Genomic DNA, 18,206 nt, shown 5'->3' with positions numbered 1-18,206 from the left:
ACATTTTCATCTGGTCTCCTCTAGATTTTGGTTTAACGTTTTTCTTCCCACCGCTTCATCTTTGCGTTTGCTAAAAGACTGCATTTGCAGGACTAGACATTTTAAGACTGATTTATATTGCTGATAGAAAATAGATTTTCCATGTTCTCTACGTTTAGCTAGATTGTAACGGTAAATACATTTCCAACACATTTTTATCAATGATTTTCTAGTTGTGATATTTTTTTTTAAACATTTTATAGAGATTGCACTCACAAAGAGCCAATTGCATGCATTAGACCTGTGCATAACTAGAAACATGTATATTCACTATAGAAATTTCTATGACTTTTTAAAGATTTTATTAATTTCCATGATAACAGAACAAACTGTAGTCAGTACTGTATCCTATGACTGTATCCCATAATGCATTGTGCTCAACCTTCTTCCAGTTCCAATGTGGTAAATAAACACATCTTAGCTTTTGTATTTTTAACACAAACAAGTTCAATATAAATAGGCTATATTTAGTAAATATATTTATTTCCGAAATGATAACCAAACACTACTTGCTGAATTCATCATGCAACGTGATGAGGTCATGTGACAACAATGCAACATACTACTACAACAAATATTGTTGCATAATGCAAACGTTTTACTGTTTCATATATAATTTTTAAAGATTAGTACGCAGTAATCTTACATAATTAGAAACGCTGAATTGGCAACTTACTGAAATAAGTTGAAGCACTAAAATTATTAATTGAAAAAAAAAACTAAAATAAAAATAAATTAAACCTAAATAGTAATATTTGAAAATAATATTAAAAATATATATATTCAAAATATTACAATATAAAATAGTAGGCTACATAAATCTAAAACAACACTGGTGTTTAGCCTACTTTCAAACGTTTGACTGCGGCTTAAGACCTGACTAATCGAACACTAAAATCCCAAATAGTCTCATTAAATAGACACCATTTTGAACATGAAATGTGCTAATTTGTGTATATAAAGACTTGTTTATTTTATAAATAGACGTTAAAGGCTCTATACTTGATAAATGAGTAAATAAAATATCGGGACCTATCATCCACTCTGAAACTGTTAGTCTGGTCTGGGTTACACGAAGCCCACCGAATTTGAAACCGAAAACATTAGCTTAGCTCATGTTAGCTTAGCGGGCTAATCATTAAGCTGCTGTGTCTGTCAAGTCCATCCATTTAACACAATACTTCACAAAACATGGGGAAGTTAGCTGCTTTTATACCCGTTTTAACTCTATTATGTGCTTACTGGCAAAGCGCAGAGGGAAACAAAGGCTATTCATACACAGGTAAATGACTTGATCCACATGCTAAACAAGACAGCGGCATAAACAAACATCCCTAACATTACAAAACAGTTGCATTGTGTATATCTATGGGGGTTTGAATGTTATAAAACCACAGACTGCAGTTAAATCACTCTATATATTGTGAATTGTATGACCTCTACACAAATGTTGTGTGCCAAAATAGTGAGCTTTGTATTTAAAAAGTTGTAGTTTTGTTTTTTTTAATCTCTTGATGAAGTCAAAGTTTGTTTTGTATTTTGAAGTAAAGTAGAATTTTAGTCAGTTCTCAGAAGTTCTTTTAGATAGAAAATAGTTACATAAGAACCGTATTACATAAGTACAAAAAGACTAGGCCTATTTAACGTGTATGAGTAACATATATTGCAGTTTTTAGTATGTGAGATTTTCAGCATCCATTAAACAACCAAATATAACTGGTTTGTCTGTATGTATCTGTAATCACACCATGGTCCCTCTAACATGTTTGTTTTGTACCTTAAAGTCCCCATGAAATCAAAATATTGCAGTATTTATTGTAATTGATTTATCCATTCACGTTACTATTATTTAAATTCATGTGCCCTCATAATATTTAAAGGCAATGTTGGCAATGTTTTCATAAACACTTTTTGTTATACTGGTTGAAATGCTCTTCACATTCCTGATGGCAGTCAATTATAAAAGTGGTCTAAATATTAAAGGTGCCCTAGAATCAAAAAATGAATTTATATTGGCATAGTTAAATAACAAGAGTTCAGTACATGGAAAAGACATACATTGAGTTTCAAACCCCGTTGCTTACTCCTCATATAAATCTCATTTGTTTAAAAGACCTCCGGAAAACACGCGGATCTCAACATAACACAGACTGTTACGGAACAGTCGGGATCATTAATATGTATGACCCCAATATTTGCATATATTCCAGCCCATGTTCAAGGCATTAGACAAGGAAAGGCAGTATTAACGTCTGGATCTGTACACAGACAAGGTAAGCAAGCAAGAACAACAGCAAAAAATGGCAGATGGAGCAACAATAACTGACATGATTCATGATAACATGATATTTTTAGTGATATTTGTAAATTGTCTTTCTAAATGTTTCATTAGCATGTTGCTAATGTACTGTTAAATGTGGTTAAAGTTACCATTGTTTCTTACTGTATTCACGGAGACAAGAGCCGTCGCTATTTTCATTTTTAAACACTTGCAGTCTGTATAATTCATAAACACAACTTCATTCTTTATAAATCTCTCCAGCAGTGTAGCATTAGCCGTTAGCCACAGAGCACAGCCTCAAACTCATTCAGAATCAAACGTAAACATCAAAATAATTACTTTACTCACATACAGTAATCTGATGTATGCATACAGCATGCATGACGAACATCTTGTAAAGATCCATTTGAGGGTTATATTAGCTGTGTGAACTTTGTAAATGCACTGTAATATAGTCGAGAGCTGGAGCAGGCGATTTAAAGGGGCGGCGCTGCCAAAATCAGTGTATAATTAATGATGCCCCAAAATAGGCAGTTAAAAAAATTAATAAAAAAAATCTATGGGGTATTTTGAGCTGAAACTTCACAGACACATTCAGGAGACACCTTAGACTTATATTACATCTTGTGAAAAAGCATTCTTGGGCACCTTTAAAACATCTACATATATTTTCTGTGGAAGTCTCAGGACCAAAAAATGTTTGTCCAATCATTGCATTTGGTCCAAATGATATGCATTTGCATACTTCCTTGCTCGCCCAAACATCACACGTCATCAACATGTTCCGTGAGGCTATGCACAGTTTTTACAGTTTGCTTTTATGGTTTCTGCTGAACCAAAACAAAAAACTTATGCTGCATTCACGCCATGTCATAATTACCGTAATTAAGAGATGGCAACCCTGATGTTCTACTCAGAGCTGTTCATGTCCTCAGACTCGGAATTATGCTATAATTATGCTAAATATTTCTATGGCAACACTATCAATGCCGAAATTAATCTGTAGCTGTCAAGTGGTACAAGTCAGAGCTTTTTTTTTTTTTTTTTTAAATAAAGCTGATTCTAAAGTTATGTATAAAGTTAACGCCGTCTCTTGTGACGCTTTGCAGACTTTGCTGCGTGCGTTTGTGTTTTGAAGGAGGCGTGGCTCTAAAGGGAGGATGGGATCTTCTGCTTTCAAAACTAGCCTGCCATTGCTAGACATTCTGAAATTGCCTACCCTACCTTCAATCAAAACACTATAAAAATAGTGTTTTTGCAGATTATGTTTTGATATGACTTTCACAGCAACTGTCAGACAGTAGCAACACATGATCCTAAATAGCTCAAGAACTGAATATTTGAAAACTCTAGATATAAAAGTAAAATAATAGTAACAAACATGTGCATTCATTGTAAACCATATAATTTTTCTTATGTTTTCTTATGTTATTTTTCTTATGTCTTTTAAATATGCAAGTAAAAAAAAAATCCTTTTTTAAGTAAGTGCTTTTTTTTTATTATTGTCTTTAATTTAAAATAATTAATGTATTAATTATCAGCAGTAACAGTTCCCTCATGAACCCCAGTTTGGGAAAATCTTATAAATGATAAGTGAGTAATACTGCTGTATAGAAGCAACCACACATGAAAATGTCTGGTTTTTGGAAAGTGAGGATTCAGCATTTGCATTAGTGCAGTGATTAGGATGAATTTAGTCTGTGGGCAGAAGCTCGTAATCAGTGTTCTTTTCTGGGAGGCTTCTGTACTGTTTTAGACATAGAGAAAAATAAAACAGATGATGGGGATCGTTAAATTAAAGCAGAGGAGTAATTCTGAACCTTTCCTGATTCTGACAGATTGCACCTATGTGAAAGGAGACAGTGCCCACGTGTATTTTGGGGGTCGGTGCTTCTGTTACAGCTCTGGCACAGTAATCAAATGGAAGGACATCTGGTCCACCTTCAAGGTAATATATTACATCCTGCTGTGCTATTATTTACTTGTCCTGCAGTGTTTTTTAAATTAACCCGTTATTATTGGAACAATATCAGGTTATGTAAATAATGACAAAACATTTTTTGGGTTAATTCTCACTTTAAATTGAATACTGACAAGACATATGTTGTTCACAGGTAAACGTGACAAGTGATGAGGATGTCTTTGTCGTGTTCCCGATGGAGACTCGAAATTGCCAACATCCGGATGATCTTCTCACGGTTACTAACTGCTTTGTTGAACACTATTGGCCATCCATAATCCAAAGAGAGAAGTCTTTGGACATTCCTATGGTTGATGAAGATGTCTGTTTCATGACCAAATCGCCTAGAAGCAATACTGAGTACACACTACACGTCTCCAACAAAAGTAAGCATCACACACTTTATTCTCATCAATAGTACTTGGGCACTGAATCATAATTGTTTATTTTCTATTACAGGGTTAAATAGAATGCGCTTCCTGCTTTTTGTGTGTGGGTTGGTACTGTTTTTTAGAGCAGGAAACATATGCAGGTAAGTGGCAATTTAGCTCTAGTTTAGATGTTCTCGTCTAGAGAAAATCTACAGTAGAATGTCAGATTTAATTCTCATCAAGGGTGTTTTTTCCCCCTGCACACCTTAATTACAAAAAAAATATACCATGCTTGTCTCTGTACCTTAAACATGAATAAGATAAGGTAGTTTTAACATACAAATTACACTACATTTTAAGAAATAAAAAAGTCACTGTTTACCTTTGTTTTGTTTTTTATTTAAAATGTGGAACCAAAATAGACAATTTATGCAAATATAAATAAATCTTTGGTAGTTCATAGTGGCCACATCTATCATGCACCAAAAAACAACTAAAATAAAAGTGGTAAAAGTGGTCATGATAAAAGTGGTCAGTGCAACTTGTGTGGAACATTCTAGACTTCTGAAGCCATAAAGTAGCTTTGGTGAAGAAAAGAAAGATTATGAAATAGTTATATATAGTATGCAAAGGGTGCTGCTTGGGTAAAAGTTAATATCTACTTGTGCTCTGTGGATGAGGGATATTCATTTCAGTACAAAAAATAGTGAACCCTGAAATACATTCAATTCTTTATTTTAACTGAAATATTTTAATTCAGTTATTTTAATATATTGCACTCATAGTTTGTGTAACTTAAGAAGTTTGAAAACAAGCAGCTTTGTAATTAACAATGGGGGGTGTTTTTGTTGCAAAATATAATAATTGTTCGCTGAATATCTTGCTGTCCATCAACGCTCTGAAATCTATGGAAGCTTGTTTTCGCCACTGAATAAAAAATAAAAAAAGGTAATTGCGACTTTTTATTTCACAGTTCTGACTTTTTTTCTCGCAGTTGCGAGTTTATATCTCACAATTCTGACTTTTCTCAGAATTGCATGATATAAACTCGCAATTCTAAAAAAAAAAAGTCTTTTTTTTCCCTCAGAATTGGACTTTCTAACTCACAATAAATCAGAATTGCAAGAAAAAGTAAGAAATGTGAGATATAAACTTCCAATTGCGAGAAAAATTTTATATCTCACAATTGTGAGGAAAAAAAGGCAGAATTATGAGATTAAAAAGTTGCAATTATCTATTAATTTTATTCTGTGGCTTTTTTCTTTTTTCTTCAGATATGGACTTTGGACTTGAACTCGCAATAAGTCCGAATTACAAGAAAAAAATATATAAACTCACAATTGCAAGAAAGTTTATATCTCACAATTCTGACTTTCTCGCAATTGTGAGTTTATATCTTGCAATTCTGACATAACTATAAAAGATAATTGCGATTTTTTTTTATTTTATTTTTTTTTTATCTCACAATTCTGACTTTTTTCTCTTTTTTTCTTTTTTTCTTTTATTGCGAGATATAAACGTGCAATTGCGAGAAAAAGTCTGAATTGTGAGATGAAAAAGTCGCAATTATCTTTTAATTCTTTTTAATTCCATTCTGGAATCAAGCTTCATTAGAAATCTCATCTGCATCAAGATTCAGTGAGTGATTACTTGTAGCTGTGGAAGATTTTCAGTGAATAACAACCTAAATATCTCCCTAAGTTATCACATGACTTCAGAAGAGAATAGGGCACACAAGAAGTAGGGCTGGGGGATATATCGCATGTGATTGTCACGCGCATGTTGTCAGTAAAGCGGCATCACCTGCTTTCAAATGGAGCGGCATTTAATAGACAGAGCCGTAGATTACTGACAATTTCGCGTTCATTATCGAAGGCGATTCATCTGCGATATGAACGTGATATTGTGTGGCTTGTCAGTGATCTACGGCTCTGTCTATTAAATGCTGCTCCATTTGAAAGCAGGTGATGCCGCTTTACTGACAACATGCGTGTGACAATCACATGCGATATATCCCCCAGCCCTAACAAGAAGTCATATGCCGTGGCCACTATGAATTGTTGTGCAAAGCCAAGAGAAGACTCTTAAAAAAACTCTCCCTTTATATTCCATGGGGAAAAAATAAAAGCATATAGATTTTGATCAACATAAAGATGAGTAAATAATGACAGAATTTTCATCTGTGGTTGTAACTTATTAATCTGACCCAATCCTCATGGTTTCCAGGAGCTCACTGTTTTTCTACACTGCCGGAGTTTCATTGGGAGTCATCGCCACATTTGTCTTCCTGACACTTCTCCTCCGAAACTTCATACCAAAGGTGTGTAATGCTTCTGTCACTACCTTTTATCATGATCTATCACATGTTTCCTCACCGATCAAACATGTTGGATGAGTAGTATGAGTTTAAGCCTGTCAGTGCTGGCATTGTCTCTGCTGATGAGATTAAAGATAAAGGGAGGTGGGGACTCACTCCTCAACACAAACAGCTGCAGGCATGTACATCATTGTAAGGTTTTATGTATAGATCAGGGGTGTGTAATCAATTACAGATTGATTGACAGCTTCCAGTTTTGGGGTAGGTCAGAAGGTCAAGAACATTCACGAAGGCTCTGCTTTTCCCCCCAGCGAGGGCTGTTCCTGGTGCTGTTGGGCGCTGGCTCCGGTCTGTCCTACATGGGGATCCAGAGGGTGTTAAATGAATGGGATGACATCGTGACTGAGCACTGGATGGAATTACTGGGTAACTAGGCAACCTTTCTCTATTACAACCCATCTTGCCCTGTTTTCCTTTGCAATCATCTCATCAGCCAATTAGATCAGACAGTAAGCCTTCGCTAATGTTAATAAATGGTCTTTCAAATGTACCTTTTGTACAGTTTTGCATGTCAGTCGTGTTGTCTGTTAATTTGCTTGCCGTGCTCTTTATACAATAGAATAATTACTGTACATGTCATTTAGACAGATTATCCTTCTACACTCTCGCTGCATATTTCATCAGCTGAATCGCTCACATTAGAACACGCCAGAATCGCATAGTAACAGTCTAGAGCAGATTGAGATTCACCTTTTGTATCGTATATCTTGGCTCCGTTAGTGTTATAATATGAGGGCCAAGTATTTTGAATGCTGAAATGACTGCCTCTTGACTGCTCAATAGATTCTATTCTCTGCCAAATCAATTTCCCTCTTCAAGCACTCGCAGTATGTAAATGCATCGGTGTTTGAATGCGAGAACTACAGGCATATTAAGATTATGGGAAAGAAGCTGCAATGCTTCTGGAACATTGATTTCTATGCCTAAAACAAAAAGGCTCTGGGTGGATTACAGCCCCAGTGTGTGTCTGTTTTCTGGCCCTTTTATTTCCTCTTTGATTTTTTTTCTTCTTCTTTGTTTTCACAGATATAGGCTACTGTAACATTGCAAGAATAGTTTAATGTCAAAAAAGAGCTTTTTGTCATTTTAACTCACCATTGTGTTGTTCCAAACCCATGACTTTATCATCATCTTTCTTTCCTTGTTTTCTTTGTTTTTCTTTTTCATATGATTCCATACAATGAAAGTGAATGGAGACTGGTTTTGTCAAGCTCCAAAAAACAAACAAACTAACAAAAAAAAAAAAAACACAAAAATGACTCCAAACCATGCAAACGCTTTGTGAGGAATTAAATTTATTTGTTATTTAGTGATAAATGGTGCATTGACACAAGTTGTCAGCATTTTCTCCAAATCCAATTGTTTTGGGATTTAATTGATTTCTTTTTTGTATTTTATTTTAAAGCTACAGATGAGGGGTTTGTTGTTAAATAATGTCTTAAAGGGTTAGTTCACCCAAAAATGATTCTGTCATTAATTACTCACCCTCAAGTCGTTCATCTTCAGATTCTTTAAGATATTTTTGATAGAATCCAATGGCTCGTGAGGCCTGCATTGACAGTAGGGCTGGGCGATATATCGAATGCTTTTGTCACGCGCATTTCGTCAGTAAAGCCGGTTCCCTGATTACCGCTAAATCACCATCACCTGCTTTCAAATGGAGCGGCATTTAATAGACAGAGCCGTAGTTCACTGATAAGCCACGCAATATCACGTTCATTATCGAAGGCTATTCATCTGCGATAATGAATGCGATATTGCGTGGCTTATAACCGGTTCCCTAATTATCGATTTAGCGGTAATTAGGGAACCGGCTTTACTTACGAAATGCGCGTGACAAAAGCATTCGATATATCGCCCAGCTCTAATTGACAGCAAGATAATTAACACTTTCAATGCCCAGAAAGCTACTAAAGACATATTTAAAACAGTTCATGTGACTACAGTAGTTCAACCTTAATGTTATGAAGCGGCGAGAATAATTTTTGTGCGCCAAAAAACAAAATAACGACTTTATTCAACAATATCTAGTGAAGGGCAATTTCAGAACACTGCTTAATGATGCTTTGAAGCTTTACGAATCTTTTGTTTTTAATTAGTAGCGGCTTTCGCACCGAATAGTTCTAGGAACTAGCAACTAGGATAGTTCACCGAGAACTAATTTCTCCCATGGGCCATGTCTCTGGTTGCATTTGCGCTGAGAATAGGAACTTGAAGAGGCGGACAGCGACGTCTTTAAGCACGGCATTTACTATACAGATGCTAAAAACCGGTGAATGGAGTTTGTTTTCCATTTTTGTGAAGTAAATATGTTTACATGGCTTTTTAAAAATGCCGGGTGCCCATGTTTTACATGCGTTTGACTAATCAACGTACACTTCGCGGATAGTTCCTATAGTGCTGGTTTAGACCCTACTCTGAAGTAGGAGCTAATTTATCTCCCCCAAAAGGAGCTCCTAGAATTAAAATCGTTCGTAGTTTCTGTGGTGCGAACACAGCAAAATCCAGGTACTTCAACCAATAGTTCTAGGAACTATGTAAAGGTTCCTCCGGTGCGAAAGCCCCTAGTGGTTCAGAGCGCAAAAGTTACATGATTTCAGTAAACGAGGCTTCGTTACGTTTGTGTTTCAAAATTTCAGTGGTTCAACTTTCTGGGCATTTGAAAGTGTTGTCACTGGAGCCCTTACTTGGCTATCGAATTTTATCAAAAATATCTTAATCTGTGTTCTGAAGATGAACAAAGGTCTAACGGGTGTGGAACGACATGAGGGTGAGTAAGTAATGACAGAATTTTAATATTTGGCTGAACTAACCCTTAAAATTTAACATAAAAGTATTGTATAGCTTTTTGTTAAATTTAACTTTCAATTTAAATTTTGGGAGCTTGACATCCACTATCATTATCTGGAAAATATGGTCAAATATTTTTCAAGATTGATTAAAAAAAAAAGAAAAAAAAAAAGTAATAATAATTTTAAAAAAATCATATGCACTACACTGTACCATACACTAGTTTGGGATGTTTATTCAGCAGGTATGCATCAAAAAAAAAGTCACAGTAAAATAAATTTCTAATGTTACAAAAAATATATATATATTTCAAACAAATACTCCTTTGAACTCTGTTCATTGTAGAATAATTAATAAAATTATATATCATGGATTCCATCAAAATTGTTACTATATTTTTTTTTGATCAAGTAATTCCAGCTTTGGTGAGCATTTCAAAAAAACATTTTACTGACCCCAAACTTGTGAACGGTAGTGTAGGTTAGTAATCACTTTAAGCCGAGTAAATAGTAACTCAGTATTTTGATAGAACCAGTTTTGTTATATTACATTACACCAGTATTCTTTTGTTTGTATACTGAAGTATTCAGCAATTCATTGCTTTGTTGCAGCAGTAGCTTGTAATGTTTGCATCCAGTGAGTGTAGGCTGGGCAAATACAGCACGACATCCACTATTTGATATTCATGGCCCACATTTACACAATGCACATTTTAGCAAGTGAAAGCTTGCCTTAAAGGAATAGTTTACCCAAAAATTGATGAATGTCAAAAGATGTGATGTTGAGTTGTTTCAACACATATAGATCTATTGTGACTTTTGCAACTCAGTGTGCTTTGTACGTATGGGTACCTGTGGGTTTATGGGCTGTTTATGAATCACAGGCAAGCTCAGGCAGGCTGCTTCTGTCCGATTCAAATTGTGAATGCATTTTTAATGTTACTTAGCTACATAAATGAGTTAGGTGCTTCATATGTATGTATATATGCAAGAAGGTGGATAACACCAAGTTGGCATTTGAAAATTATTTTTACATTTTCTTTTTTCTCTTTGTCTGCAGTATATGTGCTCATATCGGGCTTATTTAGTTTTGCTGTATGCTATAAACATGGCCCCATCACCAACAAACACACCCTCAACTTTATGACCTGGTGTATGCAAATAGCAGGCATGGTGTTGCTTTACTATGGGATTACATTCCCCCCTGCCTGCTACATACTGATCGCTGTCCTGTTGTGCTCGAAGATTCTGCCCTTGATCTGGAGCCTTCTAATGTGGATTTGCAGGTAAGGAAAGCACCACAAACAGTACTCAAAATTTCTGAGTGAAACAGGATATTCAGTGAGAATATTTTTTTAGGGCAGGGCTTTATTCCCTAACCAAATAGGAAAGCTGTTTCAAATGCAAAGCCAAGATTTCTTTAAAGATGTTCACATCGTTATTGGGTATATTTATTTTATTTACTCAATTATAATTATATTTTATATATATATATATCTTTGTATATTTAATATACAGTCTCTTTAACATCTATCAATCTATATTGTTTTACTGTGTGCACAATAAAACATGCATTAAGAAATTATAGTAATTTTGAAGTCATGTTGACTAAGTCTAGGATAAAAATTGAAAGCTAATTGTATGATGAAATTAAGCTTTGAACAGGTGAAGTATGTAATCCTAAATATCTGTATGTATGAACTTCTGCCTTTAGTCTCTTCTACTCATTCCTGAGCTTGTTCCGGAGGAAGAAACGGCACGCTGTCAGGCTACTGACTGAGGATGAGTACAGAGAGCAGGGAGAGATCCACACCAGAGCCTCCCTGGATGAACTACGGGAGCACTGTAACAAGCCTGGTTTTCCTGCATGGGACACTGTGTTGAAGCTCAGATCACCGCAAAAGTAAGTAAAGTCCCCCTGTAGTCAATAATTTTATCCCTTAAAACTCATCTTTGATCAACAAAATGACACATCTAAGCGTTTTTTTTTTTTTTTTCTGTGAAAATGTTTTATTCATGCCTTAAAGGATTAGTTCACTTTCAAATGAAAATTAGCCCAAGCTTTACTCGCCCTCAAGCCATTCGAAGTGTATATTGACTTTCTCCTTTCTGATGAACAGAATCGGAGATATTTTAATAAATATCCTGATGCATACAAGCTTTATAATAGCAGTGAGCAGGGGTCACTAGTAGGGCTGGACAATAATTCAATATCAATATATATCGCGATATAATTCTTTTCGATAACGATTTTTAAACACATTTCCGGTATTTCGATATACATTACAGCATTTCTCACTGACTTGAGGCGCAGCGGTTAGAAAGAGCAGAACAAGATTGGCTATTTGCGTGATGACGTACACCACAGAGACACGCTGCCATCAGCGTATCTATTGGTTAATATGGTTTGTTTAAAATAGCAACGTGGAAAACAGACAGAGTTCAGATAATGTATCAGTCGATGGATGCGCAAAACGTTACAACAACGATAATCAAAAAGCGTGGACAAAACAGTCACCCTTTGTAAAATGTTAACAGCTAACGTTAGTGCCGTATGCTCTAATGTCCAGTCATTTACGCCTTCATCACCCGGGTGTTGATAGCGCGCGAACGCAGGTGAGACCTGAACAGCACACATTGCTATCTGTGTTTAAACTAAACTCAGTTAAGCCTTGCTGATTTAAACCTTCAAGAACAAGTCGCGAAAGAGAGAGAACTCGCACGCGCTATGAGAAGATTTGTGTGCGCTCATCCGAAGCGCGCACACGCTTATTTCAGACAGCGCGCAAATACTGAGTTCTCTTTCAAGTCTTGCGCTTCGACGGCCACATTCATACAAAAAATGATGTCAACATGCCCGTCTTGTCGAGTATCCTAGCAAACATAGTCAGTTATGTCTTAAGTGAACGTATAACAGTCGAGAAAGACAGCGCATGTGTAACAGTATATGTACTGGTTGTCTTAAAGGGAAAAAAAAACTATTCCTGCTGCCTGTTTTTAATGTTAAATCAAATAACAAAGAAATCACTCACTGATCTTGACTAATAGTTTTTGTAACTTCAATAATGATTCATCTTATATACAGTAAAGATAATATGCAGTGTTATTTTATATTTGATTACTTTATCCATTTTCTGTACCTGAAAACTACTGTTACATACCTGAAAAACCTGAAAAGCACTGTTTATTTTATTTGAATATTTGCTTTATTGTACTTATTTGTGATGTTTCTTGTAGTTTGATTGTTTGTTCTTATTTTCTTTATTTTTATTTGACAGTAGTCCTATTTTTAGGGTCACGGTTTCGGTGCGGTACAGACATCCATTGTGGCCGTTCTTGGCAGTTTTTCTGAGGCTATTATATAGTTCATATCGATATCGGAATTATATCGTATCGACCGAAATTTAGAATTATATCGTGATATAAATTTTGGCCATATCGTCCAGCCCTAGTCACTAGTATGAGCTGAAGAAAGTGCATCTGTGGCGAGCAGGGCGGGCGAGAGCCGTGAGGGAACGGCGCACCGGCCTCGAGTCTCTCACGGAGGAGCTCCGGGAGCATAAAAGGAGGAGCGACGACCGTGAAGGACGAGAGAGGACTGGACTTTATTTTATGTTTTATTATGTTTGTGTTCTTTGTTTATTTTATATTAAAGTTACGTTGAATGTTCGCCGGTTCCCGCCTCCTTCTTCCCGTATATACGAACTACGTTTCATTGGTGCCGAAACCCGGGAGGAAGGAGGGACATGCTGTTTGAGAGCCCTTCGCGGAGGTGCAGCGTGGGAGTGGGAAGACCACAAGAGGCTGCCCGAGGTGGTGGTGCTGGAGCCTAGTGAAAGGTGGGACGGAGACCCTGATGCCGTGCTACTGGATGGCAGCCACCCCACCTCATCCCAGGAGCACGGCATCAGGGTCTCCGTCCCACCTTTCACTAGGCTCCAGCACCACCACCTCGGGCAGCCTCTTGTGGTCTTCCCACTCCCGTGCTGCCCGAACTCCGCAGCACGCGATCCCCCTCAGCAGCGAGGGCTCTCCACAGCATGTCCCTCCTTCCTCCGGGGTTTCGGCACCAATGTAACATAGTTCGTATATAACATTCAACAAAACTTTAATACAAAAATAAACCAAGAACAAAACGAAAGTAATGCCGGCAGACCCTCGCGGACGTAATAAAACATAATAAAACATAAAATAAAGCTACACTTTTCCGTAAGCTGTAGGACGTAGTGTAAACTTTTTAAACTGCAAGAGTTACACTTTCTTTGTACGGTGAATACGGAAGGCAGTCTTGTGGAAGCTAGATATTTTACTTCCTAACTTATTAAATATGGATTTTTTTTTTTTTTACACAAATGCATCGCTTCGCTTCAAAAGGCCTTTAATAACCCCCAGAGCTGTGTGGAGTACGTTTATGATGGATGGAAGCACTTTCTTCAGCTCATACTAGTGACACCTGCTCACTGGTATTATAAAGCTCGGATGCGTCAGGATATATATATATATGATTGTTTTCATTTGAAAGAAGAGAGTCATATACACCTAGGAAGGCAACTTTCATTTGAAAGTGAAATCCTTTATAATAGCTTGAATGTTACTCTACACCCTTGCTTCATTTAGCATAGGCGGATATCCTTGTATATGCAAATTAGCCCCGTCTCCTCTCATTCACACGAGCTCAGAATACCTGATCCACTGGTGGAAATACTGGTTTGATTCAGCCATTCATATGTTTGAACCAGAAACTGATTCATAAAAAGAAGCAGTAGAGTGAATTATACAGGCTCATATACAAGTCGATGTATCAGAATGGTATGTGTTTTATGTATCGCTCTGTATGTCGGACACATAACTTTTGCTTGACTATGTTATCAAACAGCAACACAAACCATGTTCCCATTCACCATCTCACAGTCAGACAACTGCCATCTAATAATCAGTATCCTTAGAAAGGCTTTGAACATCACAGAACGTCAGTGGAGAAAGGCATATAGTTCATCAAAACATCGTTATATACATTATACGTTATGCGTTATATACACGACACGTTATATACATTTTTAATGAGAAAAGCATATTAAAGCACCACATTGACATATAAACAACATTAAAAACTTGACCCCACAGGGGGTCTTTAAACATTTGTAGTCATCAAATAAGCATGTTTGAAAGGGACATATAATGGTGAAAAGGATTTTTTTTTTTTTTTTAAATAGTTTGACATTCACAATACAAAGTTTAAATCATATTTGGTGAAAAATTGTTGTAATTGCTTTAAATGTGTTGCAATTGTGCATAGATCTCTGAGTGAAGGAGAGAAATGCTATGAAATGCTATATGGCCTGTTTTATTTAATGACATTTTAAAAAGTCCTCACCAGTTGTTGCCATTTTTTTCAGGTTTGCTGAATTTCTGCGCAGTGGCAGCCACATCACTCAAGAGGAGCTTCAGAGTCATGAGAATCAGTACGGGGTTGGTGGGGCGTACTATGAGAACGTGCTCTTTAACAGCAGCTCCAGCGAAACCCAGTCTCAGAGAGGAGAGGCAGAGGACAGTAGCGAGGACGAGCTGGTGAGAAATGGTCCTGCAACAGTAAATAACTTCCCCAGTCCTGCTGTATACACCCTAGCTGTGTGCCCATATCCCCCTGTCACCTACACCCCTCAGCCAGAACCCATGGATCCAGAAGACCAGGATTTCTTTTGAAATTGTGCCACTATATGTAGGAGGTGATTTTTATGTACATTTTAAAGACTTTTTGAATTGCGCAATATTGTTAGGAAGGATTGACTCTAAGGAAAATTAGTAGGTCCATAATGATTCTAAAATAATCATTCTCTCTCAATTGTTTGTTTAAATTATCTCTTTTAGGCAGCGTGGGCTGTTACTATATATTTTTTTAGCAGTTTGTATTCTCATACCCAAGTGATGCAGAGCTGGGAATAACACTTTATTGTACATACAGTATGTTAATAGCATGTGTAAATAGATGGTGACTGTGCTTCTCTCAGGTATATTATAAAATCATCAGGACATCTTTGCAGTCAAGAGAATGACTCAACACTCACAGTACAACAGAAGTGTATTTTAAGGAAATAGAGCCCTCTAGTGTTGGTTAAAGAAACATCAGCAAAAATGCAAATTCTCTGATTATTTACTCACCACCCTCATGTTGATTCAAAGCTGTCATTCTGTCTTCTGTGGAAATCAAAAGAGGATGTTTAGCAGAATCTCCCAAGTTGCTCTTGATCATATATTTAAACTAATGAAGGATATATGGTTTTCAAAAGCTCTTAAACCAACATCAAAGCATGTACGTTTTTTTGTGCACTCTATTCCAAGTCTTCTGAAGTCAATATTATAGAATATTGTAGTCATACTATTGCAGAACAGATTATTGAATAATAACTTACATTTTTATTTATTACATACACAAAGCTATCACAGGGGACGTTCAAACAGAATGTGTTTTTGCATTTGCAATTGTTTTTCTTTCTAACCAGAAAGCTAGACTGATGTGCTTGACCATTGCGCTGGAGTCTCGTGTGTTTTGCAGAGTCACATATGACATGGTGTTCTTAAAACGTTGCCCTTAAGTTAAAATAAGTTCAATTTCTAAGAACCTGTCTCGAGACCTTGCTTTTCTGTGGCCATTATGGAGCCTTTCACTCAGAATGTTTTGCACTGATTTTCCACTGTTTTTCTATGTAAATGTAACACCTCCTTTTCGAACCGCCCACTCTAATCGGGACTCAAACCCAGGTTGCTCTAACAAGGAGGCTAAAGACCTCAGTCTTTGCCATCAGTCGCTAGAGTGCCTCTTGATATCAGCTGAGTGAGGTTTACATGCACAGCTCTTACCGGCCTACGTCCATTACACTCAAATTATGTTCAGTGTGAATGCCACCCAATGACTTCAAAAGACTTTGAATATAGTGCATTATGTGGACTAATTTGGGTCTTTGTGCTATTTTTTTTTTTTCCTCACAAAAAAATTAATACAGTTATTATATTTCATTGTTTCTGCGTTTGCTCAATTCTTTTTGCGTTCTCAAAACAAACCTCACAAAAGTTCTTTGCGAGCAAATGCAAAAAATATTTTTGGGGGAACGAAAAACCCTGTTAGCACAAAACATGCGAGAGAAAGCAAAAATCATTGAATATATACAGGTGCTGGTCATATAATTAGAATATCGTGAAAAAGTAATTTTTTTTTATTGTAAATTATTTAAAAAAATGAAACTTTCATTTATACTAGATTCCCTACATGTAAAGTAAAACATTTCAAAAGTTTTTATTTTTTATTTTTTTTTATTTGTTCATTAGAACGTACAGCTAATGAAAGTCCAAAATCCAGTATCTCAAAATATTAGAATATTTACATTTGAGTTTCATTAAATGACCATCCCTACAGTATAAATTCTGGGTATCTCTTCTTCTTTGAAACCACACTAATGGGGAAGACTGCTGACTTGGCAATGGTCCAGGAGACAATCATTGACACCCTCCACAAAGAGAGTAAGTCACAGATGGTCATTACTGAATGTAGTGGCTGTTTACAGAGTGATGTATCAAAGCATATTAAATGCAAAGTTGACTGGAAGGAAGAAATTGGGTAGGCGAAGGTGCACAAGCAACAGGGATGACCGCAAGCTTGAGAATACTGTCAAGTAAAGCCGATTCAAACACTTGGGAGAGCTTCACAATGAGTCAAATGAAGCTGGAGTCAGCGCATCAAGAGTCACCACACTCAGACATCTTCAGGAAAAGGACTACCAAGCCACTTCTGAAACAGAAACAACGTCAGAAGCATCTTACCTGGGCTAACGAGAAAAAGAACTGGACAGTGAACAGTGGTTGAAAGTCCTCTTTTCAGATAAAAGTAAATTTTGCATTTCATGATGAAATCATGGTCCCAGAGTCAGAAGGAAGACTGGAGAGGCACAGAATCCAAGCTCCTTGAAATCTAGTGGGAAGATTCTGAAGTTAGTAATGATTTGGGGGGCCATGACATCTGCTGATGTTGGTCCATTGTGTTTTATCAAGTGCAAAGTCAATGCAGCCATCTTCCAGGAGATTTTGGAGCACTTTATGCTTCCATCTGCTGACAAGCTTTATGGAGATGCTGATTTCCTTTTCCAGTAGGACTTTAGCACCTGCCCACAGTACAAAAACCACTTCCAAGTGGTTTGCTGACCATGATATTACTGTGTTTTAATGGCCAGCCAACACGACCCCTGAATCTATGGGATATTTTCAAGAGAAAGATGAGAAACAGTTGATCCAACAATATACAGATGATCTGAAGGCTCAATAGTGCCTCAGCAGTGCCACAAACTGATCACTTCCATGCCACACTTCACTGATGCTGTAATTTGTGCTAGGAGCAAGT

At 36.6% G+C, this 18,206-nt stretch overlaps 1 protein-coding gene across 1 annotated transcript; it reads left to right on the top strand.

Annotated features, from left to right (window-relative positions):
- Nucleotides 1-1,127: 1,127 nt before the first annotated feature.
- nemp2 (nuclear envelope integral membrane protein 2) lies at nt 1,128-17,078 on the top strand. The gene is made up of 9 exons (XM_067409015.1): nt 1,128-1,321; nt 4,159-4,268; nt 4,435-4,666; nt 4,740-4,812; nt 6,878-6,971; nt 7,280-7,394; nt 10,878-11,103; nt 11,532-11,720; nt 15,214-17,078. Exons 1-9 carry the CDS (start codon nt 1,231-1,233, stop codon nt 15,518-15,520), a joined length of 1,437 nt encoding a protein of 478 aa, XP_067265116.1. The 5' UTR covers nt 1,128-1,230; the 3' UTR covers nt 15,521-17,078.
- Nucleotides 17,079-18,206: the final 1,128 nt, after the last annotated feature.

Source organism: Chanodichthys erythropterus, chromosome 14 (assembly GCF_024489055.1).
Source record: "Chanodichthys erythropterus isolate Z2021 chromosome 14, ASM2448905v1, whole genome shotgun sequence".
NCBI lineage: Eukaryota > Metazoa > Chordata > Actinopteri > Cypriniformes > Xenocyprididae > Chanodichthys > Chanodichthys erythropterus.
Note: the sequence above shows the minus strand (reverse complement) of the source record. Positions and strands in the feature narration are given on the sequence as shown.

Excerpts from the sequence above, each read along its gene's own strand:
- nemp2 (XM_067409015.1), top strand. The coding sequence starts at position 1,231 with ATGGGGAAGTTAGCTGCTTTTATACCCGTTTTAACTCTATTATGTGCT. Across the intron at positions 7,395-10,877 it reads GCACTGGATGGAATTACTGG|TATATGTGCTCATATCGGGC; the intron begins GTAACTAGGCAA and ends CTTTGTCTGCAG. Across the intron at positions 11,104-11,531 it reads CTTCTAATGTGGATTTGCAG|TCTCTTCTACTCATTCCTGA; the intron begins GTAAGGAAAGCA and ends TTCTGCCTTTAG.